Source organism: Plasmodium knowlesi (assembly GCF_000006355.2).
Source record: "Plasmodium knowlesi strain H genome assembly, chromosome: 3".
Taxonomy (NCBI): domain Eukaryota; phylum Apicomplexa; class Aconoidasida; order Haemosporida; family Plasmodiidae; genus Plasmodium; species Plasmodium knowlesi.
Window position 1 is genome coordinate 303,474 of NC_011904.2, and position 25,159 is coordinate 328,632.

At 40.4% G+C, this 25,159-nt stretch overlaps 6 protein-coding genes across 6 annotated transcripts; 2 read left to right on the top strand and 4 right to left on the bottom strand.

Moving 5' to 3' along the window:
* Positions 1-424: 424 nt before the first annotated feature.
* PKNH_0306400 (conserved protein, unknown function) lies at positions 425-2,306 on the bottom strand (the record flags this gene model as incomplete). Its single annotated transcript, XM_039113807.1, has 3 exons — positions 425-502; positions 653-875; positions 1,042-2,306. 3 exons carry the CDS (start codon positions 2,304-2,306, stop codon positions 425-427), a joined length of 1,566 nt encoding a protein of 521 aa, XP_038969421.1.
* Positions 2,307-3,380: 1,074 nt separating this feature from the next.
* On the bottom strand, positions 3,381-5,168 carry PKNH_0306500 (flap endonuclease 1, putative; the record flags this gene model as incomplete). Its single annotated transcript, XM_002261008.1, has 1 exon — positions 3,381-5,168. One exon carries the CDS (start codon positions 5,166-5,168, stop codon positions 3,381-3,383), a length of 1,788 nt encoding a protein of 595 aa, XP_002261044.1.
* Positions 5,169-9,251: 4,083 nt separating this feature from the next.
* Positions 9,252-12,248, top strand: PKNH_0306600 (uncharacterized protein; the record flags this gene model as incomplete). The annotated part of the gene is made up of 1 exon (XM_002261009.1): positions 9,252-12,248. The coding sequence occupies one exon, from the start codon at positions 9,252-9,254 to the stop codon at positions 12,246-12,248; it is 2,997 nt and encodes a 998-aa protein (XP_002261045.1).
* A 999-nt stretch (positions 12,249-13,247) lies between these two features.
* PKNH_0306700 (perforin-like protein 1) lies at positions 13,248-17,105 on the bottom strand (the record flags this gene model as incomplete). Its single annotated transcript, XM_002261010.1, has 8 exons — positions 13,248-13,615; positions 13,797-14,193; positions 14,323-14,750; positions 15,002-15,192; positions 15,405-15,613; positions 15,807-16,297; positions 16,420-16,530; positions 16,766-17,105. The coding sequence occupies 8 exons, from the start codon at positions 17,103-17,105 to the stop codon at positions 13,248-13,250; spliced, it is 2,535 nt and encodes an 844-aa protein (XP_002261046.1).
* Positions 17,106-19,313: 2,208 nt separating this feature from the next.
* Positions 19,314-20,315, bottom strand: PKNH_0306800 (conserved Plasmodium protein, unknown function; the record flags this gene model as incomplete). Its single annotated transcript, XM_002261011.1, has 1 exon — positions 19,314-20,315. One exon carries the CDS (start codon positions 20,313-20,315, stop codon positions 19,314-19,316), a length of 1,002 nt encoding a protein of 333 aa, XP_002261047.1.
* A 1,652-nt stretch (positions 20,316-21,967) lies between these two features.
* On the top strand, positions 21,968-24,624 carry PKNH_0306900 (tRNA N6-adenosine threonylcarbamoyltransferase, putative; the record flags this gene model as incomplete). Its single annotated transcript, XM_002261012.1, has 5 exons — positions 21,968-22,421; positions 22,521-23,370; positions 23,517-24,067; positions 24,248-24,341; positions 24,489-24,624. The coding sequence occupies 5 exons, from the start codon at positions 21,968-21,970 to the stop codon at positions 24,622-24,624; spliced, it is 2,085 nt and encodes a 694-aa protein (XP_002261048.1).
* Between the last annotated feature and the right edge of the window lie 535 nt (positions 24,625-25,159).

A 25,159-nucleotide genomic window follows, 5' to 3' on the forward strand; every position in this document is an offset into this window, starting at 1 on the left:
AAAAAAAAAAAAAAAAAACTTCGCAAAGATGTTAACAAGTACCTCGTTTGTGTGAAAAGGGGATTGTGGAGTGATCCGAGTGGATCCAGTAGGATCTGATTAAGGTGAAGAAGAGGCCCTCCTGCATGCGCAGGATAGGTACATCAGGAAAATATCCGTTTGCATAAGCACGAGCATGCACTACGTGGGGTAAAAAGCAGGAACAAAATGCCATGACAACCATCCACCATAGTTTTGCACAAGGGAGTGTTGCAAAACCTATAGTGGGATGGGAGGATCCCCAATTATGCAAAACGGCTTGGAAGTAAACGTAGTGGCTAGAAGAACCCACCTGCAAGGGAGGGGATATAAATGTCTGCACAGGTATTCTCTAAACATGCTACCCAGGCCACATAGAAAAAGGATACGCACATTGTTTCCTAATTTATTTCTCCTTCTGGGCGGTGTTATATATATTTTCTCCGACGCCTGTTAAGTCAAATTGATCGGCATTGGTTCTAACCTGCGGTGAGGAATACGCATAGGGTGGTGGTGGTGGTGGTGGATGCAGTGTGATGGGGATAACGTATTGGTAATTTAGTAGAAGAACTCCCATATGTGGGAATAACTACATACTGCACGCACTGCGGGGATGGTAGCCTGTCTGCCTTACCCGTCGCTTCCCTTTGGGGATATATCTTGTAACGTACAAATTGGACCCCTTCACTGGCCTTAAGCTGAATGAGTGCTCCCTCATCATTTTCTTCCCGGACAAATGCAGGTTCCGCTCATTCTGTTCCCTCAGCAGTTGCAAGTCCACCACTTCTCCCTTCAGATAATCGCACAGGGTGTCTTCGTAGTAGTGCATGTACCTGTCCTTCCAGTAAAAGTACAACCTTTAAAAAGGAGAGAGAGGGGGAGAAAAAAAAAAAAAAAAAAAAAAAAGTCATCTTTATGCGGGTTCATGAAAACGGAGATGTAGCATCCGTAACATTATCATTATGACGATTTCACGTTTGTCTAAACGGATGGTTAGGCACATAGGTATCTCTCCAACAGTACGTGCGAGTCCACTTGCGGAAGACAGATCGAGGAAACAACAAATTATATTCGACCTCCTGGTCATCTTCCATATACGTTTCTTGCACCTGTCCCGTGTCCTCATAATTGGCATAAACGTTATTGGAATAATCAATCCCCAGATTATCTAGTAACTTTTTTCGACTGTTTATTAACTTCCTCTTGGCAACTCTTGATGCATATATCATAATATTGTTCTTATGCTCCTCCCATTTTTTCAAATGTTCCTCCTTCTCGTTTTTGAATTTTAAATAAAGAGCATCGAGGGTGTTCCAATCTACTCCATAACTGGAACTGTAAGACCACAAATTCTGTAGCCTCCTTTTATTTACTTCGATATACTTTTTGTTCATGTCAAAGGTATTACTGTCTTCGTCCTCCTTCCTTTCCAATAGGAATGGCTGCAATCGGTGATTATATACTAGCGGGTTGGGCCACAACACGTTTCGATCCGGGTAGTTGAAATTTTTGAAATTCGAATTGAGATAGTAGATTTCTGCGTCGTCTTGGACCTTCTCATTTCCTGAGTCCGCCATGTCATTACCTGAGTCGATTTCTTCACCCCCCTCGAACATCTCACCGATGACGTTTTGCACGTCTCGCTTGTTCAGGTTCCTTGGGCTGGAGCACTTTATTTTTATCTTCACATCCATGTGTTCCTTTATGATGAACCTGCGAAGCTCGTGCGGGCAGTCCTGCGTGTCTCCCTGGTCATCGTAGATTTCGTAAAAGGACTTAGCGTACTGGTCAACATCATCCCTGTCAACATCGTCCCGGTCAACATCCTCCTGGTCAACGTTGTCCTCCCCCTTTTGGAGGTCGCTTTGACTTTCACGCTGACCCTCCTCTTCATCATGGCTGCTACCGTTACTCCGTACGTTCACGCCGCACTTCACATCTGCTATCTCATCTCCATCTGCGCTTTTCCCCTGCTGCTGTCCCCCTAAATCGGTTTCATTGGTTTTCTCTCCACCAACGCTGGAGAAGAAGTGTGCAGACCCCCTCGATGTCACTTCCCCGGGGGATCCAAACCTTTTGGATGACCGCCGTTTGCATGACCTCCTTAACCTCGTCACTACCCCTTCTCCTCTACCTACGGCAAATTGTCGAACGCACTTTCTCCAGAAATCCCCCCCCACGTTCCTCCCCACAAACTGTACATTGGCTCTGCTCCTTCCATCACAAAAGGAAAAACAATTTTCACTTTTAAAAAAACAGAAAAAAATTCCTTTCCTGAAATTATTCATTTAAAACAATTTTACATTTGATCAAAAGGAAGAATGCCAAAGTGGACTTTGCAAGAATCAGCACACCTGAGTTCACTTCCCCTCATCAGTTCCCTTCGCACAAAGATGGGCGAAAAGCTACAATTCATTAATGACGGGATGAATGCAACATAAGTGTAACGGTTGCTAAAAATAACATGATAACGTGCTCATTTGGATGCACATCATTACCTACCATCACATGCTCACGTGGATTGATGCTTCTTTTTTTTTTTTTTTTTTTTTTTAAATTACCTACCCGTGGAAACAGCAAAATGTGCGACTAGTTAGCTCTCCTAGGGGTGGGGGATGTGGGAGCCTTCTCCGATGACAGAAAATTTACCCTTTTGGGAGGAGGCATATTCAGCACCAACGGGAAAATAGAACCATATAAAAAGGGGATCCCAAATGAGAGAAACACAAACGCATGTCAAAGCGTGCACAGTTATTGTTACAAAAGAAGCCAAGGAGGTACTATTCTACATGTGCAAATTTCTTTTTTCTTTTCAAGCACATTAGGCTAGTCAAAAATAATCAGTAAGAAATATTCACGGAGGGGTTGCAAAATGGGGCAAAAGCCTTCTACAGCGCCATTTTTGTTATTCTCCCTAGGCAAAATGGTCATTTGGTCTTTACCTCCTCACTTGCTGCCAAATGGTGGTGGAAAAAAAAAAAAAAAAAAAGCAGCCACCGGGAGGAGCAGCTAAATTCTCTTAAATGGGCGAATATTTTAATAAAACACCAAACGGAAGTCTTTTTTTTTTCTTTTTTTCCAAAATGAAAATGCATTTGTATTAGCTTCGTTGTTGCAAATACACACAGAGTGGAATTAAAAAGGGGGGGAATCATTTGGAGGGGGTGACAACTGGGTAGGTAAAGCCAAATGCTTGGTCCCCCAAACGGATCGCGAGGCATATTGTGCTTCTGCATACGTGCGTCCTCATGGAGGGGGAAAAGACCCTTGGGAGCCTAAAAAGTACGTAAAAAAAAAAAAAAAAAAAAAAAGACCACGAGACGGGTGCGTACCGTCATCTGCATAGGTGCTCCTGGATTCCCTTAACAACGCTGAACGGATTTCCTCTTCTTCACACTAGTAACATTCTTGGGGCAGTAGGGCAACAAAAATGAAATGTTTTTTTTTTTCATTTCAATTTCAGCTTGTGTTTTATCGGTGTTGTTATTCACACAATCGGCGGCGTTCGAGGTGAATAGATCACCGTTGCCTATTTCGTTGTTGCCTGCCTCGGGGGCACTACTACCTACTACGTGCATGCTCTCGTTGATTGCCTTATCACCATTCAAATTGTTACAACTATGGAGAGTGCTGTTGCTACTCAGGTGTATGTTACTTCCAGATGCGTCTTTCCCATTGGGGAAGCTATACACATCACCCGTGGGGGTGGCGTTTGCTTCCTGCTCCGTACTTTCCTTTTTTACATTACCTGATTCGGAGTCGGATTTGTGGTGGAAGAAGTTAACGCTGGGGTTGTCCTCATCTTCCTCGGTGTCGAAGGGATCTTTGGCACCCATGTCGGCAGTTTCTCCTTCTCCACCCTCCTCCTCGTTATCGTTCCCATTATGGGTGTCCCCGTCGTCCTTCTCCGTTTTCGATTCCTTTTCCCCCTTTGGCTTCTTATTTTGCTTGGAGTTGAGTTTCGTGGAGCTGTCATTTGGGGCGTCCCTCTTCTTTCCCTTCCGCTTTGGCTTCACCTCCTTCTTAATTTGACTTTCCTCATTGACTAGTTTGGTGCTTTTCTTTGTACAGGCAGTAAAAAAGTTGTCCAGGCGTCTTTGTGTTGTTACTTTTCTAGCCTTCAACAACCTGTTAATATAATTGGTAACTCTAACTTCGTTAAAATTATAATCCTTTATTAGGAAGTTTTTTAATTCTTCGATTTTGGGTTCACCCCAATCAATTTTAATTTCTTCTTTGGACAAGACTTTAGGGTTAATAAAAGAATCCCTAGCTTCTACAAAACGGAAGTTAGAAGGAATTTGGTATTTATTCTTGTCAATATTTTCTATAATTTTTTCAATACTGTTATATTCCTTTATCAGATTGTATGCTGTCTTGGACCCTATTCCTTTGATAGTATCACAATAATCGCAGCCACATAAAATGCAAAAATCAATAAATTCATTCATGTTTAAGTTTAATCCTTTCAATACTTGCTCCAGGTTAATTTCCGTTAGTATGTATCCTCTTTTACTGGAATTCTTATTTTTATTTTGGCTAGTTGATGAGGCATTGGCATTTAAATTCCGAATTAAAATTTTTGTTCCGAAGACTAATGCATCTGCGTCTTCCGTAGCTGTTGCGTGTGCTAAATTGTACTTAGTTAAAAATGCGCACTGAGATTCTGCTTCACATGGAGCCTCCACAACTGGGATTCCCATTAGTGTTAATAATTTTTTTGCTTCTTCATTTTGCTTTTTCGTTACCCTTACTGTCCTTCCACTTTGTTTTTTGATTTCTTCTAAATTTCCTTCCTCTTTAGCTTTCTTTAATAATTCTTCTGCCTTTTGTCTTTTCTCTCCTCTTTTTTCTAACTCGGATCCTTTCAGCTCAGGGGGCGCTCCATCAAACACGTAAATCGGCTTCAGACCATTTTCCATTAGCTTTATGCTCCTCGACATTAGCCCCGATATGTGCGAGGTCGTTTCCCCAGACTCGTTCGTCAAATTTCCATACTGCTCAGAATCCCTTATGGCTATTATAAATTGGTACAAAGACATGGACGCATCGATGGCCACCACTCTCCCCATGAGGTTCTCAATTTTTATCTCCTTAATGGCGTTGGGCGCTGCGTCAGCGATGAACTTGGTCAGGCCTTTAATTCCCATTTTGTCGCAGAGGGGCCAATGGTCGGTAAGAATTGTTGATGAAAATTGTTATTGAAAATGGATGGACCGCTTTGATTTTTCCCGATACAGAGGGTTGCGCCTCAGGCAAGGGGTAAACAACACTGTGCGATGTATTCGCGTGGAGAATCACTTAACACGTTTTCCTCCTTTTGCAAAACGTTCAACGTTGCGCTGCTCTTCCATCGGGTGCCCCATATTTCACGACGCGTCGCGGCTCGCCGACGCCTCGGCAGTTTCGATCTCTTCCACCACACGTTTATTTTTCAACTCTCCTTTGGAAAACGGAAGAAAACGAAAATGTTCGATATCACGCCGTTAAAAATGGGAATATATTGCATCACTTTCTTTTTTTTTGCCACACTTGCGTTACATTTTTTTTTTTTTATTTCATTTTGTACTTTCCCTAGCGTTGACATAAAAAGGGAAAGAGAGAGAAAAAAAAAAAAAAAAAAAATCCTTTTTTGGAGATTTAAAAATGTAGCAAAATAGTGCGCATGCTTCGAACTCCCACCCCCTGGAGTCAATTACTGCAAAACTTTTAACCGGAAAAAGAAAGAAAAAAAAAAAGAAAAGTGTATGTTTTTATTCCTGAATCTTTTCCCACGAGGGCGTTCCGAAAATGCTTAACAGTAGGGAGAAATGTGTGACTACACAAATGTGCAAAACGGGAACGTGCGAGTATACATCCTTGCGTACACACCATGTGGGATTCGAAATATAAGGCGGAAGGGAAAATGCCACATCCTTTTTTTTTCTTTGGGCACTCTCCCCCCTGATGAAACGCACATAAGTTATAAAAATGTAAACACTTAATAACACGAGTGCATACACACTGAAGGGACTGCGCGTGTAATCCATATCTTCATCCGCTCATGTGGATCTTTTAAAGGATTTTTTACCAAGCTATAAATTGCCACTTGTCTATATAGCAAGATGAGCATTTATTTACGCTCTTTTTTTTTTTTTTTTTTTATTCCAAAATTGTGAAAAAAAAAAAAAAAAAAAAAAAGAACAGGAAAAATGTATAGTGACAACATACTCGGCTCATTAGACATACTGTATATTCCCCCCATTAGTGCAGAAAATACGTTTGAAAAAAATAAATCATATGTTGGGAGGGAGAGCAAAAAAGAAGAGAATCGGCCATTTCCCTTCATAACACGTATGTCACGTGGTGAATATAGCACTTTCTGTTCGTTCCCACTACGATTCTGTTATCTTTCTAATTTTCTTTTTTTTTTTTTTAGGAGTGTTTTTCATTTACGCGACTGAAAAAATGTAACCATCGTGTAATACTTCATTTTTATCCTTGCGCATTGTAGGTTGTCAAAAATAGAAACATTCCCCCAAGAGTGCCCTTCCATTTCGTGCTTACTTAAGTCTTAATGGTAACACTAATTTTTGTTTCAACGTTGGTTTTTCTTTTCCTTCCCGAATGAACAGAATACACATCTTTATGTGCATCAAAGAGGAGAACATCGCAGTTGAAGTGTCACACTATGTGTACACCTTAAATGTAAACCGAATGAACTTGGAAAAAAAAAAAAAAAAAAAAAAAAAACATTCTTTTGGGTTTTGCCTTTTTTTATCACCTCAACCTGTTAGAATGAAATTTTTTTAAATGCATTAGCTAGATTATCTAGGGTAAAATTAGTGAAGTGATCCATGAGTTTTTCTTCCAATATGTGTAAAAACGTAACCATGCAAACTACTAAATGTGCGCACCGTTCTCCATTTTTGGTGGGTAAAGGTGGGATAGCACCCTTGTGTAATCCTAATGTAGGGACAAACTGTACTAAGAAAATGACCAAGAAGTAGACACATATATGTGCATAAACATATATATATACTCATGCGTGTGTCTGTGCCCTCCTTTTTTAAGGCATCTCTACCTTGCTAGAAAAGCACCAAGTGGGTTCTTCCTTTATATTTTTTCACATAAACGCCCGCAAGTGGGGCATCATCGCCCTATGCAAAATGAGAAAAGAAGAACTGGCGACTTTGTAGAAAATAGAGCTCTCCCTTCGTTTTTATAATTATTTTTCATAAATCGTTCCTTTTCATAAATGCGTTCTTTTTCTAAAGTGTTCATTCTCATAAAGGCTTTTTCTTATGTAAATGCACACTTGATAAAAAAAAAAAAAATCATGAACAAAATTTTCACAAAAGGGGTACTCAGTTAACAAGTCTTTAACAGCCATGTTGAGGTATTGGCTGTCAAAATGGTGTAACATTTTTCTTTAAACTGTGTCCTATACGCCAGGCTTCTTTTTTGCTAGGAGGATTATCCCTTTCACAGGTGAACTGTTTCCAAGTGGGCCCCTTCTAAAATGGGCACCACTAAAAAGTGCTGGTGTAATTTTCACACTCTCCATTTTTCCAGCTACCACAACGGAAAATAATTGCATGCACGCATGGGAAAAAAATAGCCAACACACAGATTTACATTTTGCCAAGAAGTGTTCCATAAAGACAGGAAGAACAATTGCTATAACAAAATGTGCTTAATGCTTCCCCGTTTAAATAGTATGCAATTAAAAACTGAATCCCTTTTTTAGTTCTTCTGCATGCACATGCTTCTGGGTTGGAAAGAGCAACAGGTAGCTAATTTTTTTTTTTTTTTTTTTTTTTGGGGGAAAGAGCAAGTAGCCATTTTTTTTTTTTATTTGTGCATGTAAAAATGTAGCTCTTCATCATCTTGTAGACTCATGTATAAAAAAAAAAAAAAAAAAAAAAAAAAAAAAAAAAAAAAAAAAAAATAGCTATTTCGTGATAAACATTTTAAAATGTTAAATATATATATATTTTTCCCAAATATGACGCCATTTATTTTATTTTTTTCCCATTAACCGTAAGCGTATTGCATATGGAAACAAGTAATTGCCACGCAAGTTGCAACCATATTGTATACTCCTGCAGATGTAGCATGTGTTCTTACACTCATTACAGCTCTTCTGAGACTACTAAAGAGGGAGGAAGTGGAGTAAAGCAAAAATAAGCGTATCTTACGCCATCGCTTCATATTTCACCAGGTCACTTCATACCTCATCAAATCGCTCAGGATCATGGTGAGATTAATTAAACATGCATGAGAGCTCGAGTAACTAGCAGCCTTTCCTGTACGTTCACAACTCACCATCCGCCCAGTTCGTGCGCGAACTCACCGTTCTCTTTAATCCTCCTCGAAATCCTGTTTATAGAACGTGTGTCCACATATATATGTTTATATGTATATATATTTTTTTTTTTTTTTTCCTGCATCTGTGCCTAATATAAAAAAAGTAAAAGGACAAACAAACCGCTAAACGAGTTCGTAAAAAATAATTAAAAAATAATTAAAAAATAATTAAAAAATAATTAAAAAATATTTTAAAATAATTTTAAAATAAATTAAAAATAATTTTAAAACCAAAAAAATAAATATATTTTTAAAAAACTATTTAAACAAGAATCAACCAACAAGCCCATCAACCAAGTTAAAGCTAGAATAAAACTACCTTAAAGACAAAAAAGCGCAAGTTTCCCTTTTGCTGCTCCGTGTTTTGCATATCGAAAAATTTCGATTATTAATTTTTTCCTCCATTTTATGGTATCTTTTACCCCTTTATCCCGTATACATCTACTTAAACGTAAATGTGTCGTCCTACACACCTTATATTTCATCCCACCGTATTTGACGCATTCGACGCTTTCGATGCATCTTCCGCTCTGTCTTCCCCTTTTTTTTATGTAGAATCCCTCCTATAACACACACGCGCATCCCCTCCCCAAATGTGACGTAATTTTGCTAATACGTAATTTTCGTCCCGTTGTGTGTGTCGGTCAAGCCGTCTATACCCCCCTATACGTGTGTTTAACTCTTCTTCTTTTCTTTTTTTTTTTTTTCGTCTACTCCCTTCTTCATGTGGATTTCTTCCACCACGTGTTAATTTTTTTTTTTGAAAGACAGCCATCTTTCTGTAAGTCAAACAAGGAACAAAAGAGTTTGCCCTCAGTAGTTCCCCTTTATTTCGTCTTCCCACATTCTCCGGTAACGCCATAATCCCCCCTTTGTCTGTCATCATGAGGGAATTCAACCCGTTCGCGTTGTTTGCCCTGTGGATTGCCATTCTAAGCGTCACCAAGACGTACAACATAAGGAACTTTGGCGGAGATAACAACGTCAAGCACTTGAGATTCTCAGAAGACGCAGCGGCTGGTAGGAGCACCGCCCCCAAGAACAGAGGAAGCCCCTTAAGCCACATCAAAGAAAAAAATTTAATTGTAGACGATGATAATAGCCCCCTTGGAAAAGCCATTTTTATGCAAACGTCAGTCACGTTATCAAATTTAATGCATGATAGAGAGATGATACACTCCCCCCCAAGTAATCCAGCTACTACGTATGTAATTACGGGATCGGTCAGAGGGATAGAAGATGGAAACCCAATATCGATAGCATTAGGAGCACAGTACTCAAATAACTTCGACTCTTTGGAAGTGCTAGTTTTGACGTCTGAGAATCCTCAATTCAAATTTATTGTTCATGGAGGAAAGTACTACTTACGTACCTTTGGATCAACCTACTTAACACCTAGTGCTATTAAGCTGAATATTCCTTGTTCTAAGTGCAAGTTTGTAAATTCAGATTTTAGTGACTTCCTTGAGGTAACTCCTTATCCGAACGTTTCCAATTTGTTTATATTCGAGTGGGAACTTCAGTCCAACTCTTCCATTCCGTTGGAACATATAAATGTTGTTCATAACGATGAAGCTGGATGGACACATGGACACGATATGTCAAACGAATTGAAGCTAGACTCATCAGCAGCTGCAGCTTCCTTGAAGACATTTTACGGAATAGAATTGATAGGGTATTGGGGTTCTGAATATTCAGACAGGTTGTTAAACGTGTTGTCTGGTTTCCCCGAATGTGTTCAGTTAGTGGCGTACGATAAGGAGGAGAGAGCTCGCCAAAGGAAACACCAACGATGGCTTTTGGTGCACGAAGATTTAGGAGCATTTGACATGGACGTAGAGAATTTTGAAGAGGATGATGCAACCTACTCCAAGACGGTACGTGTGTCTAGTAGTGCGTTTGAATATTCTAAGAAACAGGTGAAGACTTCAGGCAGTAATGGGTACTACTACTCAAGGAGATTGGAAAAGGTACTAATCCGAACCATACTTGCAGATGATTATAGCCTATTCGCTAACTACTTTCAGGAAAAGCATGGTGTTCATCTGTTAGACCCTGAGAGAAACCCTCTCGAAGTGCAAGAAGTCACAGGGTATTCAAAGGATGATTACCAACCATGGAGTCAAAACGTGGAGGAGATGGTGGAATTGGCTACTTCATGGGATGAATATCCAAAGGGATTTCAAAAAGTTAAGGGGCTTAAATATTTGGCGAGAAGGAAAAATGGATTGAAACATCCAATGTACCCAACAGCTCCCGCAGTTGCCTTCCCTGCAGGTCCCTCCAGAAATTCCTTCATCGAATTTATGGAATCGGCCTTTATAAATTATAAAGACATTTCTCATTTAGTTCTCCACGAAATAGGGCACTTTATCTACGTCAACACGATGTCAAGTGAATTAAGGAAAGAGTGGATAACTCAAGGTCAGTGGTACGAAGACCCCCTGTCCCCTAGTAAATGGGCCACTAAGAATGAAATCGCATTCGTTTCTGCCTACGCCCATGATAAAACACCAGGAGAAGATTTCGCAGAGTCTATAGCAGCGTTTGTTCTGAACCCAAGATTATTAAACTCGAGGGCTACTCAAAAGTACACCTGGATAAAGAACAACCTCTTCAGTGGTAGTTTTTACGTCACATCTGGTAAGCATCAATTTGAAGTTATCAACTTGGGCAATCAAACCTTTTATTATCCAGGAAAAGTGAAAAAGGTACATTTAGAAGTTAAGGGAAGTCCCTCAGAAAATAAGAAGGTACAAATACATGTGGAGTTGCTATCCTCTAAGGGGAATAAAGGGTGCGCTAAGTATGCCCATGCAAGATTTTTTTCAGAGCAGCAAACATTCAGAGATGTCTTCTTCCATACAGCAGACCGATCCCAGTGTGGCTTTTCGTTATTCGCTGAGTTTGAAGTTAACTCCACAGAGAGCAAAGGGAAATGGGTAGTCGATTCAATGGCTTTCACCGGAGAGAACGAGATAAAGCGTTACATAGGGTTGGGATCGATGGTCCTCTACATGTATGTGAATAATCAGAATGAAGATATTGAGCAGCCTATCCCCTTGGTAAACTCTGTTCAGATTTACCCCTATAATGGAAGTGGATCCGAAGATTCTCTTCTCCGATTGAGTATGCTCGTTTTGGAAGACACGACTCTGAAGATTCATGGAGGAACATTCACAAACTTCGCATCTATGGATAGTGAAAGCTATTCCTATGGGAATCACACCTACACGTCATACGACGCGGAGTTTAATGTTGATGTAATTGACAGGGATTACTTTGTGAGTGACATAGCGACGAGTGGGTTCCGACAAGTCAATATAGAAGCGTGCAAAGCACATACCAACCTAAATGTTTCTAACTTGAAATGTTTTCAAGTTATGAATCCAGTACATATACCCCAGTACTGTGTAGGCAGTAGGTACTACCTCCGCCAGTTCGCAGTAGAAGATGATGCCGGAAATCAGAACATTTTGAATGTGACTTCGAACAAGTACTATGCTGACTTGAGGAGCTCCCCTCGCAGGGATAGAACTCAGCCCACTATCACTGGGGTTAAGGTTACGAGCAAACCAGCTAATGATCAGCACGACGGAGAGACGGAAGTTACCGTCAATTTTGGCGTGTACGATGATCTCTCTGGGGTGTTCTACGTTTACGTGCATCTGAGAGATCCTCATGGAGGAACGCACTCAAGCCACGTGAACAGGACCCTCTTGCCTCAAGGAAAGGATTACAAGGAGGTGACGCACACGATCCTGCTCCCTAAGGGCTCCATGGCCGGGACATGGATTTTGGATGAAATTAAGGCGGTCGACTTGTGTAAGAACGAGTCCAGAAATGTCTACTCATACAGCGTCTTCGTGGACAATTCGTGAGGGCCTTATAAATAATGTGGGAAGTGCAAAGTGCGAAGTGGTTGATCGGTGAAAAAGTTGTGTCTCTGTGCGTGTGCGCTTCCGCCAAGGTTTATAGTTGACCCACGGGGAGACTACTTTGGAGACGACTATTTCTTACCGTTTTGCGGCGGTGCGAGTATTTTTTTTTTTTTTTTTGTTCATGCTGTAATGTCCATGCTTAGTGTATGTTCATGTTTTCTTTTCTTTTCTTTTTTTCTTTTTTTTTTTTTTCTTTTGTCTTTCTTTACGCGACTCTGTTAGCAGTTTCGCCCCTGTGTGTATGACTTTTTTTTTCTTTTTGAGTGAAACTTTAAGGCAAGACCTTTGTGAATAAAAGAAAATTTTAAATTCGTAGAGTTGTTATACAAACGGGGGTGGTTGTGGTGGTGGTGACAGTGGCAGAAATGCAAAACTGGGGTTGTGATCCCCTTCGCTTCGCTTTATGTGAGTATTTTTTTCTCCTTTTCCGTTGAGTGCCAACGTTCTTTCCTTTTGCTAGTTTTACTGCACACCCTATGATGGGTGAGGGCCTTATGCGTGGTTCCCAATTTGGAAGGGGAAAAAAAAAGGGGCTTGGTCAGTGGATAGATTTGTCAAATTGTTTCGTCACATTAACCCCGCATTGTGTTTATGTGGGAGGTATATGTATGTCGGAGTGAGGGAAGAGGCTATCCAAAGTAGGGCACACCAAGTGGCCAATACGAACGCATTTTCACCTTTTGCATATTTTTTTTAAAAAAAATTCATCATATGGAAAAGTTGTCGCGAAGAGTCAGCGCAACGCAAAAAGCAACACCAACATTGGGAGTGAGTGAGGGAGAAGCTGGGTTCCTCTTAAAAAAACAAACAAAAGGAAAAAACAAAAAGGGAGACAAAAGGAAAAAAAAAAAAGGGAGACAAAAGGAGTGACAAAAAAAGGCAAAAAAAAAAAAAAAAAAAAAAAAAAAAAAAAGTAAAATACAACACAGATGCGCAGTACTAGTCATTCTTGCACAGTGCCACCACGAACAACGTTCTGTAGTTGTGCATGCCGATTGCCTGTCCACAGCCATGAACTGAACAAGCCTTTAAACTCTTGGCACATTTTCCAAAGGGTGCTTTCACATAAGGACTGGAGGTATGGGTCTCACCATAAAATCCCGTCAATATGGTTCCTTCCGAAGGGCATGTAACAATTAATTCACCATCATTAAATTGCTTGTACTTGTTAACAGGCGTGTGTAAATCATCCTTGGCGATCAGCGACAGACTGTTCAAGCCAGTCCATATGGTTGCGTCTACACAGACCAGATATATGTAGCTCTTGTCATCTTGGTTGTTCATGTTTAGGGAGCAGCTTTTCATGCCTATGCATAATGTGGGGGCACAAGGGAAAAAGGGGGGAGGGGAAAAGAAAACTTATATGTTTACGTGCACGTTGTGGTACTGTTTGTGTCACTGTGTGATAGATCAGCTCATGCATATTTAATAGGGTGCATAGATCCACATATGTACGTGCGTGGATCCCCTCGTGGGGTGCTCGCTGACCTGGTCGGCAAGGAGTGAAATACGTGTAGAGAGCCGATTGGTGCTTGCCAGAAGAAGTAGCCATTCCAAATCCAAACAAAACAGAATAATCATTTGGGCATTTCAATGAGTTGTAAGTGGTACCACTTACGTTGACCACCTGCTCGATGAACGGTAAAGCTTGGGCACCACATTCGATATACGTGTAGGACACATCATACTTGTTTGTACTTCCCTGTTTGGACGTGCAGGTACTCATTCCAGATTCACAGATTTCCATTTCGTATGAACGTAATTTGTTCGTGTGGTCCCAGAAGTTCTGCCTGATTACAAAGCCAAATAAGACCACCATGTTGTGTGGACATTCTGCGCTTATGGGGGGTGCGCCAATGTTGGTGACTGTCGTCGAAGCGGTCAGCTGTGGTGAAGGGGAAACAAAAAAAAATAGAAAAAGAAATGTATAGGATGTGTTTATATTTTCTGTCTCACATATTTACACACGTGCTACTTTCATACGAATATACCTCCCCCTCTCATGATCACTTACAATCTTAACTATGTCCTTCTCGTCCTTCTGCATCGTGTCATGAGGGGAAAATCCATACAGCCTGGTGTAGTAAATGAGGGCCTTCTCGTATGAGCTCTTCAAATCGTCCGATTCGAAGATGGTTGAAATTGGTAGCAGCCTTATGTTTATTGGCATTGGGTTCGTAGATACAGTTTTTGACCATTCGTACAAATTCTCTTCCTTCGTGACATCCTTGATTGGGTTCCCTCCAATCACAACTAGTTGTTCGCTCATCTCGTAATTGTTTTCGTTCGTTTTGGACGAATTATCGGAACTGACATTTGTCGACCCGCCTACGCTAGCAAAGCCAAACTGCGCCTTTACTTGCGCCTTCACGCTGATTCCGTCCTTTTTCATTTGGTTCACCGAGGTGTTTTCCACGCGGACGACTTTTGTGATTTTTCCACCTGCGATTGGGGGGAAGTGGGGGGCACGTAGAACCATGTGTGCATTGTGCATTGTGCATTGTGCGTTGTGCATTGTGCGTTGTGCGTTGTGTGATGCTTCCAAAGTCTCTTCAGCATATGTGTACGCAGGTATGCGCACGTGGAATGGGGGAATGTCTTTTTATTTTCCCTCCTTTTTCTCTTTTTCCGTTCGATCTGGCCGCTACGCCTCTAAACCGATAACCCGCCTGCTCTCTCCATCGTTCAAGTACCCAGCTGTGCTTCCATAATGATATGCGTGCCATATGTCTTGAAGAATGTAATCCACGCGTGGACACTTTCGCACTCCTCGGATGTTTTCTTCTGCTCATAGACATCAGAGGCACATTCGCTCTCTGCTTCTAGGCCTATAAAGTGGGGCGGCAGTCCATCGACTGCGTTTTTGAAGGCTGTCGTCTGTTCCCTGCAAAGTTAAAAAAAGAAAATTTATTGTGTCAATACGAATATACGCTCCCGTATGGAGTAAGCATTCAGCAGTTTTTTCTCTTCTTCCGCGGCACAGATTCTTCCAGTTGTGGTCCTCGGTAAGGGAGGCCTACTGGTGCGACGACGTGAGTAAGCCTTATTCATACACAATGAAGAAAGGGGGGGGGAGAGTGGTGTGCGACTACTTACCAATGCACGTAGGGAGGAAGGCCAACTGTGTACTTCACACAGTTGGACTTGATCAAATACGTCTTCGTGGTCCTCTTGGAAGTCTCTTGGAGGAACTTCTTATACCCGGTGGATGCCGAGAAGGCTCCGAAGCCCATGTAGCTTCCCGACACGCTCGCCTCCGCCGTCAAATTTTTGGTGTAGTCCGAAATGCTGCTACATTCCTTGATCTGTTAAAGGCGTGGTGGTAAAATGGGTATAGTGAGAAAAGGCGCATGCATTGGGGGAGGTGCCCTTTGTATCTGACCCTTTTGGGGATACTTCTTCCGAGACCGTTCAGCTCAACTGCTACCGGGTGCTACCCCTTGTCCATTTCTCCAAAATGTAGAAAAGTGGACACGCCATGGGCACGGACAAACGTACCGATTCTGCTCTACTGCAGGCGTTCTCCTTTCGGATCCATCCATTCAATGGTTGCAAAGTAGCCAAGTCGTTCGCAACACCTTTGTTGCTAAATTCCCAGTTCATCAGAATAATCTGTCCCCTATAGCCGGGATCCGTCAAAGAGTCTGATTCACCCAAAGGGTTTCCAAAGAGGGAATCATATCCGATTCCTGCAAAGTACATGCCTGGAAATACGCTCAAATCCTTCTTCATTGCGTCCCTAGTGTTGGATCTCGTCTTATCTCCCTCACTGTCATCATCATCACCACTGTCATCCTTGTCATTATCGTCATCTAAGGAGTTCGAGTCCCGGGATTTACTTTTTCCTGATAATTTTTTTTTCGACTCTTCTTCATCGTCGTCCTTGAAGAGATACTTCTTAAAGGTATTATTCGTCTGCTCTTTTTTATCTTCTATGAGTTTTTCCTGTTTGCTCAGTTTGACATTCTTTTTGAGTCCTTCTTCTCTCCCTGCGGGGTAGTCAATTACGCATATATATATGTGTGTATACCGTAATGTGTACGCCTGTGTAGTTGCACACATCTGTTGTCTCGTGCAGACTAAATTATTTTTTCATTTATTTATTTTTTACCGCTACTCTCTGCGTCGTCCTGACTGATTTGCTGGTTCTTGGCATCTTCGTCCCCCTCCTCGTCTTTGTCGGGAAGTTCCAGATCATCGTCGTCACTCGTTGCAGAGCCGCCTGCGTATATGTTCGAGGGTGGTGCGCGTGAATAAGCACATGCGTACATATATGCATCTACACGTACACTATGGTCTCGCTCCATCGAAGGGACTGAAAACCGAAATGTTTTTTTTATTTTATTTTATTTTTTTAAATCATTTTTGCCGCACAGGTAAAACTGCGTAGGGTAAATCCATTTGCTGGGGAAAAAATGAAGCACACGCAACGGTGCAGTGTGGCTGCGTGAACATACCTCCCGTAGCGGTAGACGCATCATCATCATCGTCGATGTATAAATCCCCTAGGTCGTCATCGTCATCATCATCAAGTTGTTTTTTCTGATTAAGAAATGAAGCCTCGTTTTTGGTATTGTATGAAATATTGTTATATAAAATGTTTGCGTGCTTTCCCAAGTCCCTTAGCTGTCCACTTGTTCGGAAGTCCACTTCGCTTTCCCCATACTGATCAGGGTTGCGGCTCTGACTGTAGTTTCTGCGAAGCCCGATTCGGAGGCTTCCCACGTAGCCGTATTCATAGATGGAAAATATGATACACCAAATGGCTAACAAGTTGTTTATATTTCCTGGCTTCATTTTTTTTTTTTTTTTCTTAAGTTGCACGTTGGTGTTTGCTAGCCTAGCGCATTTTTTCCCGCACCTATATCGTGTGGTTATAGAGCGTTGCAAATCGTGGCTATAGCTAGTTCCTATTTGGGATTTCCCTTTCAATCACTTATACATCCCTTATAGAACGATCAAAATTCTTCTTCCCACAGTGCCTTTCCGGACAATGCCGCAAATAACGCCTTCCTGAGGATAAGAATTGCAAGTTTACTACAGGATGCTGTTAAATATGGAGAGTTCTGCAAAAAAAAAAAAAAAAAAAAAAAAAAAAAAAAGGGGTGAGAGTGTTGGCCCAAAGGGAGAGATAACAGTTAATGGGGTGCACAAATCTGTAGACATACGCATATAAACAATTTAGGATCCTTTCTAAGCGTCCACCATTCAAGTAACATTCTCACCTCTTAATGTTCAATCAAATGGACGCTGAATGCGCAAGAACAATATGTTCATGTGCGTGTGTGTGAGGGGTTACTTTCCTTCACTCCTTCACGAAACGACAATGTGGTATCTACTAAATATAAGGATAAACGGATTGCTTAAAAAGGAAAAGGAGAAACAAATCGGATTTTCCTTTTTTTTTTTTTTTTTTTTTTTTCTCCTTAATCAGTTAACACAATTTAACAAAACACATGTGAACACGAAAAAGAAGCTAAAAATTAGACAAAAATTAAAACCTCTTTTCGATGTTCTCAATGACGTAACAAAACAATGTGGAAAAGCATAAATAAAAAATAGAAGGTGGGGAAATAAAAACAACATACACATTTTAACCTCTTATAAATGTTAAGTGCATTTTTTTTTTTTTTGAAAAAATGAGGGAAGAATTAATCTGTAATTTCACTACAAATTTTTGTTACACATAAGACATGAGAAAAAGGAAGCAGGGAGAGAAAAAAAGAGGCCTAACTGCATGCATGCATCAAGCCCGCATCATGCATGTAACACCTGAAAAGCGGGACAAGGAACAACTCTTCTTTTCTGATCCTTTGAGTGTTACAATGATTAAATGTGTTAAACAGATTAACCCTGGCAGTTGAGGAATTTCGAAAAATACGCAAACCCCATTTTGCCATTTCGCGTCTACAAACAGGTAGACCTCACAAAAAGTAGCGCGTAACGATTCGAAGTTTTTTTGCCACTTACCCACAGAAGCAGCAATGATGTCTCCACTGTGAATGTTTTAATGTGCATATATCTGCCCTTGTGAGTAATTTTTTTTTTTTTTTCTCTTATTTATTTTTTCTTTTAAGCGTTGCGAAGAGGTATACTGCCTTTATCTCTCATTTCGTCTTTCCCCTCCGTTTCGCGTTGACACAATTAAGTGCTGCCTGAAAAAAGACCTTCATTATAGAAACCTGCGATAATGCAAATTTTTTTTTTTTTTTTAATTTAAAAGTAACAAGACGGGATGAAAAAAAAAAAAAAAAAAAAAACATCCCCAAATATAAAAGGAGTAAAAAGGAAACAGGAGAGCATACACACAAATCTCCACACCTGCTTAAGAAAACGTGCCTGTCTGCGTGAACTCCATTTCAGGAGATGACCATCCCTCACACATGCAAGGGGGAATATCCCCATCTCCCCATAAACGTAATGCATGGGTCATAATGAGCAAAATTTATATTTTCCTTTTTTCCACCGTTTCGGATGACGCCGTTGCAATTTTGAGACTTCACAATGGGACCATTTATCCCTTACGCAAATGAAGCACTTGTTAGGATTTAACCCGCAGGAGTGCAGACACAATTTTAAGTGCAACCAGTCTACTTCACACAGGTTAACAATTTGATTAAAAAAAAAAAAAAATATATATATATAATGAGATATAAAAATGTTATGGCAAAGAAACGAACAAATGCGAGAAGAAAAAACGTAATCCTCCTTGCCCCACACTAGTAAAAAGTATTCGCATAAATGTATTTGAAGAACCTCACTGGATAAAATTGTTCTCTGTGCGCACGTATTTTATGATGCTTTGGTGTTGGAGAGTCCCACGCGGCATGATATTTTCGCTGCCCAGAACTGTCAACATGGTGAAAATTAACCCTTCCCCCCTGAGGCGTAAATCCATTTTGTCGCACTCCGGTTTGAGGTCTTCATTCATATTAAGTATCCCTCTCCTTTGTTCTGTTCCACCTTTTTAGTTGTTAGCACCTTGTCACGCATGCCCCTTTGATGTTAGAAGCGGTACTCATTGTCATAGTCACCACCATAGTCATCGTAGTAGTCGTCATCGTAGTAGTCGTCTTCGTAGTAGTCGTCTTCGTAGTAGTCATCATCATAATAGTCATCATCATAGTAGTCGTCCTCCTCCTTTCGAGCGCCCCTACCTTCCCTACCCTTGGGGCCTTCCCCCCTGGAAATTTTTCTCTGCTCATAGGTGGGCAGTACCCATGCTTCATCCCCCAAGAATTCGGGGGGGGAGGGGCTGGGCGTGCCTGAAAAAGCTGGCGCGACAGCTGAAATGGCACCTGAGATGGAGGTAGCCATGGACACTATACTTACCAGCAGTCCAATGAATTGTGTAAACGATTGTGGATGTTTCTTCTTGTACAAGTCAGCTGATTGCGAGTAGTCCGACTTTATATCACTGCTGTTGACTTTTTCCCCTTGCTCTGCATCGCCATCCTTTTTCGTTATAACGTCCAATTTTTTTTTTTTCATATTCAATTCTGTTTCAATTAAAAGAGACATGATGTCCTCTTCATCTTCTTCTTCGACGTTCACGTCAAATACAAATTTCGCTAGTACATAACTTGTGGTGGAATATTCAGTTTCCAGGCTGAACATTTTTCTCTCTCTGTATAGGACATCATTAAATGTGCTTATTTCATCCAGAGGGTAAATGTTATTCACGTTCTCTTCTACATTTAAGATGTCCGCTTCGTGTTGATCATTGCGTATTCCTATCTCTGCCGCTTTGTTCACATTTAAATCGTCAAAAATGAAGATAGCCCTAAATTCAGTTGTACTTTTTATCAAGTAGTACTTGTATGTCCTCAACGAACTTCCCAACAGCTTCTCATTCTTATCCACCAAATATGATTCATTGATAATCCGTTTGGCATTATTTTTAAACTCAATTCTTTTGTCATTCAGAACTTCATGCGTCGAAATGGCGAGCACAAGGGCTGCTTTGATAGAAAAAATAGACAGTAGGAAAATGCTCAGAGGATTCATTATAAAAAAAAAAAAATTTTCGCAGTGAGGTTGCGTCTGTGAAAAAAAAAAATGTAGGCAGTTTTGCCAAAAGATACTCCAAAGGAATGTGAGAACAATTTTTAAAACGTCAAATGTTTTAAACAAGAGACTAAGCGAATAGGTAAAATTGTGGTAAAAGTGGAAAAGACTTAACCAAAACGTGGTACTTAGGAAGGAACAGTTTCTTTTCTTTTCTTTTTTTTATTCTCCCCATTTGTAAGCAACAGATTAGCTAGCCATTTTTTTTTTTTTTTTTTTCCTTTTTTTACGTTGACGTTTATGTAAAAAAAAAAAAAAAAAAAAAAAAAAAAAAAAAAATAGCCAAAATGTAGGTAGCTTTAAAAGGTACATCCTGTATGTTGCTGCAAAACCTAGGTACATATTTTAGCTAGATCGAAGTAGGAAAGGTGCTGCGCACTGTCCAATTTTTATTTCATTTTAGACGGTGTTACACATACCTATATAATCGTGCTTGTCCTTTTAAACATGTGGTGTGGTTATTCATGTCCATATACCAATTTCTCCAAAAGAAAAAAAAAGAAACACCCATATGAAAAATTCGACGAGAATGTTACTTGTAATAATGAAAACACGTCTCCACCGCGGATTAATGATTGCTTAACGTGGAAAAGACCCAATTGAGTGATACGATTTCCCTTTTCTGTTTTCCTTTGGTGAGATACCAAATAGAAAAAAAAAAAAAAAAAAAAAAAACTACACGACGTTACTCCATTTTAAATAAAGCTGCACGCCACGATGGACGTATCGACATGGGACCATGTAAAAGACGGGAAAATAATCGGCCATTTTGCGCTCCCATTTTACTATTCTTTCAAAAAGTAAACTTGTAAAGAACAAATTGGTTGAAAACAACTAAGCCGCTGTAACCCCACTTTGGACGGATAAAAAAAAAAAAAAAACTACAAAAAGGAGTCAGTCGAAACCACAGAAGTGCACACATGCTTTAAAATATTGACATGGTCAACATATTAAATGGCGCATTATTTTCAACCATTTTGTTAGAATCACAAAAAAAAAAAAAAAAAAAAAAAAAAAAAAGTTGCAAAAATTGTGCATACAATTTTAATTACACAGCAAAGTGGCATGTGTTACATGTGCCGAAACGGGTGCTACTTCTATTTTGCGAAACAGGTGATTCTCTAAGATAAATATTTTGAGGACGTAGAAATAATAAATAAAAATATAATAATGAAATACCTTTCAAAAAATCACGCTGGGTAATTTTCCCATCTGGGAAAGTGTCATCCGTGCAAAGAATGATGGCTCAAATGTACGATCATAATTTATAAACCTTAAAAGGAATCAAAGAAGAAAAAAAAAATAAAATAAGCTTGTCGAGCGCGGCTGAAAATACATAAAATACCCATTTGGCAGGAAAGCGAAAAAGTTTTAAGAAATCAACAAAGTGACCCCTGTGGCGAATGCCTCAATGAAAAAAAAATGTGAACCTCCTCCCTCCCAAAAAAAAAAAAAAAAAATATATAAGAACTGGAAAAAAATGCCAAAGAAACAACTGCGCCATTTTAATAAAAACAGAACATGTATGTGCATGTGTGTAGCATACAGATAGGAGGAATAATTTGACGAAGATGTAACCCAAATTGACAATAATGAAAAATGCGATTAAAAACCTGGCCATTTATTTACCTTGCGTCCTGAGCCTCCTTCTATACGTACATTATGCCTACAAGATTGACAACATAACCATTAAAAGAGGGCAATTTAGTGACACCTTGGAAAGGACAGTACACAAAATTAATAAACGCGTCCAGAAGGACAGTGTCACACACTATGACGTATGCCAGTATAAAAAAATCCCTAAAATTTTAACCGAAAGAAATAAGTTCAAAGATTCACAAAAAGTGAAATACATCGTAGGAATTGAAAATACATGTGATGATACTTGCATCTGCATCCTTGACTCGAACTTGAAAATTGTTAAAAATGTTATTATATCTCATTTTAAGGTGGTTCACGAATATGAGGGCGTGTATCCCTTTTTTATCAGCTCCATCAACCAGTTTTTTTTGAAACCCTACATGGAGAAGACTCTCGAGGGAATTGGTAGGAGAACAACCCCAGTGCGCCATCCTACCTGTCTATATACACTTACATATATGCATACACATGTGCATTTTTGCGTGCACCGCCCCCCGACTGCAGATGAGAGGCTAATCTGCTGTTTCGCCTTCAGTGCTTGCCCGGGAATAGCTAAAAGTATGGAAGCAGCAAAAAACTACATAGGAGAGAAGAAGAAGCAAAACGGAAGCATACAAGTAAGTCCGATCAATCATGTTTTTGCTCATGTCCTTTCCCCTCTCTTTTTCCACGTCTACGACGATAAAAATACATACACGAATAGTGGCCAGTACAAGGAAGGAAAAAGAGACCAAGTGGAAAAGGAACTTTGTATCGACATGCACATCTCGGAGGAGGTCAGAAAGGATAAGACACAAATGGAAAAGGTGAAAGACATTCTGCATATTCTTAATAGCAATGATGTGACGAAGCAGAAGATGGAATTTTTGAGCGAAGATAAATTTCTAAACTGCGGCAATTATGTTCTCAGGGGAGAGATGAACAAAGAGGCACCCCAAAGTGTGGAAAGTCAGGCACAACAAAACGTAGCCTACACGCGAAAGACCACCTCCTCTTCGCACAAAACGCAGTATAGTGAGGACGCACCACAGAGAAGCTACTTGACAGATGGATATATATGCGCATTACTTTCCGGAGGAAGTACACAAATTTACAAAGTTCAAAAGAACAAAAAAAACGACATTAATTTATGCAAGCTATCCCAAACGGTCGATATTTCCATTGGAGACATAATTGACAAAGTTGCCAGGCTACTGGGGCTGCCGGTTGGATTAGGGGGAGGTCCCTTCCTTGAAAGGAAGGCAGAAGAGTTCATTAAAAGAATGAAGGAGGAGCATCTAAGTGGGGAGGCTTGCGCGGATCCATTTCAGCCCTTTCCCGTTCCCTTCTCGGCAAATAACCGAATTGATTTTTCGTAAGAAAGGCTATTCCATCTGTAGCGGCCATGCTTCGCCGTTTCCATGTGATATACTGTTTGTATGTCGTCTGGATATATCTGTCATCCCTTCTCTGATTCGCTTTCTTCTCTTCCATTCATCACGTCGACTCGCCCCATTGCAGCTTCTCAGGCATATACAACCATGTGCGCAAAATCATCGAGGAATTAAAAAAAGGAGAATCCTTCGAGCGCGAAAAAGACAGGTATGCCTACTTCCTACAGAAGAATATTTTCAATCACCTCTTGACGCAGATTAACAAAATTATGTACTTTTCAGAGTTGCATTTCAATGTAAAAGAATTATTCATAGTGGGGGGAGTTGGATGCAACAATTTCCTGATCACTGAGTTGAAAAACATGGCTATGAAGAGAAGTCAATTGCCATTTCAGTTAAATGAGTTTAAAAAATTAAAAAAAAGGTTAAGTAAGAAGATAAAAAAAATAAGTGAAAAAAATATTTTACGTTCGAAAGTGTCCAAGGAAGTTCTCAAAGGGGAAATTGAGTTCAGTGCATCCCTCAATTGGGATGTTTACTTAAAGTTTCTTCTAAAGAGGAAAACGGAACAGGATATTTTGTCAGCTTTAGAATGTTTTAATTTTGAGGACTTTTCCAAACTGAAAGAGGAAGGTCATTTTCTGCTGGAGGGTCATTCCCCTTTCTCCAAAAGTGAAAGTACGTGCACTACCCTGCTTTTAGTTTGAGCGGTGCAGTATGTTGCTCTCCGCCTTAACCCGTTTGTTTATAGACTTTTGCACCTTTGGAGGATTAATCTTCTGACTGACCCTTCCATCGTGAAGGATAACGAACACGTTAACGTCTATCTGAAACCCTAAATTGTTGATCACTTTGCAGTGCCCTGGAGTGTGCACAAGACACCGCTCAACCTCAGCAGAGACAATGCGGCCATGATTTGTTTTAGTGCCTTTTTGAATTTGCACAACAAAAGGTAGGTTCTTCTCCCTGAGGTATTCTCCATGCGTGAAGATAAGATTTTTCCGTGTGGGCATATCACTCCAGTAACTTCATTTCCACGCATAGAAAAATATATGCATAACTGGTAATCCTCCTGCACGCACCATATTTCCCCTTTTAGCCATATCTATGAAGATGTATCTCAGATTGAAATTAAACCAACGGTGAAGACACAGGTTGAAAATAATTTCCTCCTCTTTTCCGACATTATAATTTTTGATGTGTTTCTGCATCAGTTTGGCGCACAAGGGGGGTGATAACCCCTCCACGCAAAAGTACACATGACTACAGTACTGCCGGCATGCATGCCTACCTACCAACCTTCCATTGTACTTACCTACGTACGCGCGATGTTTTCGTAAAAATGTTGAGGATGCTTCCTCGGTATGCCTCTCCCCCAGTAGGAGAGAAGGGCCATTTAGGAAACCCTACTGAAGGTGGTTGTTCTCACGAGCAGGAAGAGAAGGAGAGAGGCAAGACATAAAACTACGACCACCACATAGACGGACAAGCCATTGTATGCTCATACGCCCTTTACAGTACGAATCAGATGGATATTCTCCTCCATAGGTTTCTCCCTGTAGCACATTCCCCTCCACTATTGCTCCGAACGGACTAATGCTGAAAATTATCACTTGCACGAACCGTCAAATGGCTATTTCACACAAAGTAGACATTAAAATTGTTATTATGCGAAGAGGGCATAGCCATCAAGCATTGTGAGGAAGCATATCGGAGGGAATTACAAATAAAACGCAAAAATTACGAAAAAATGGCGGTCATCCGGAGGGG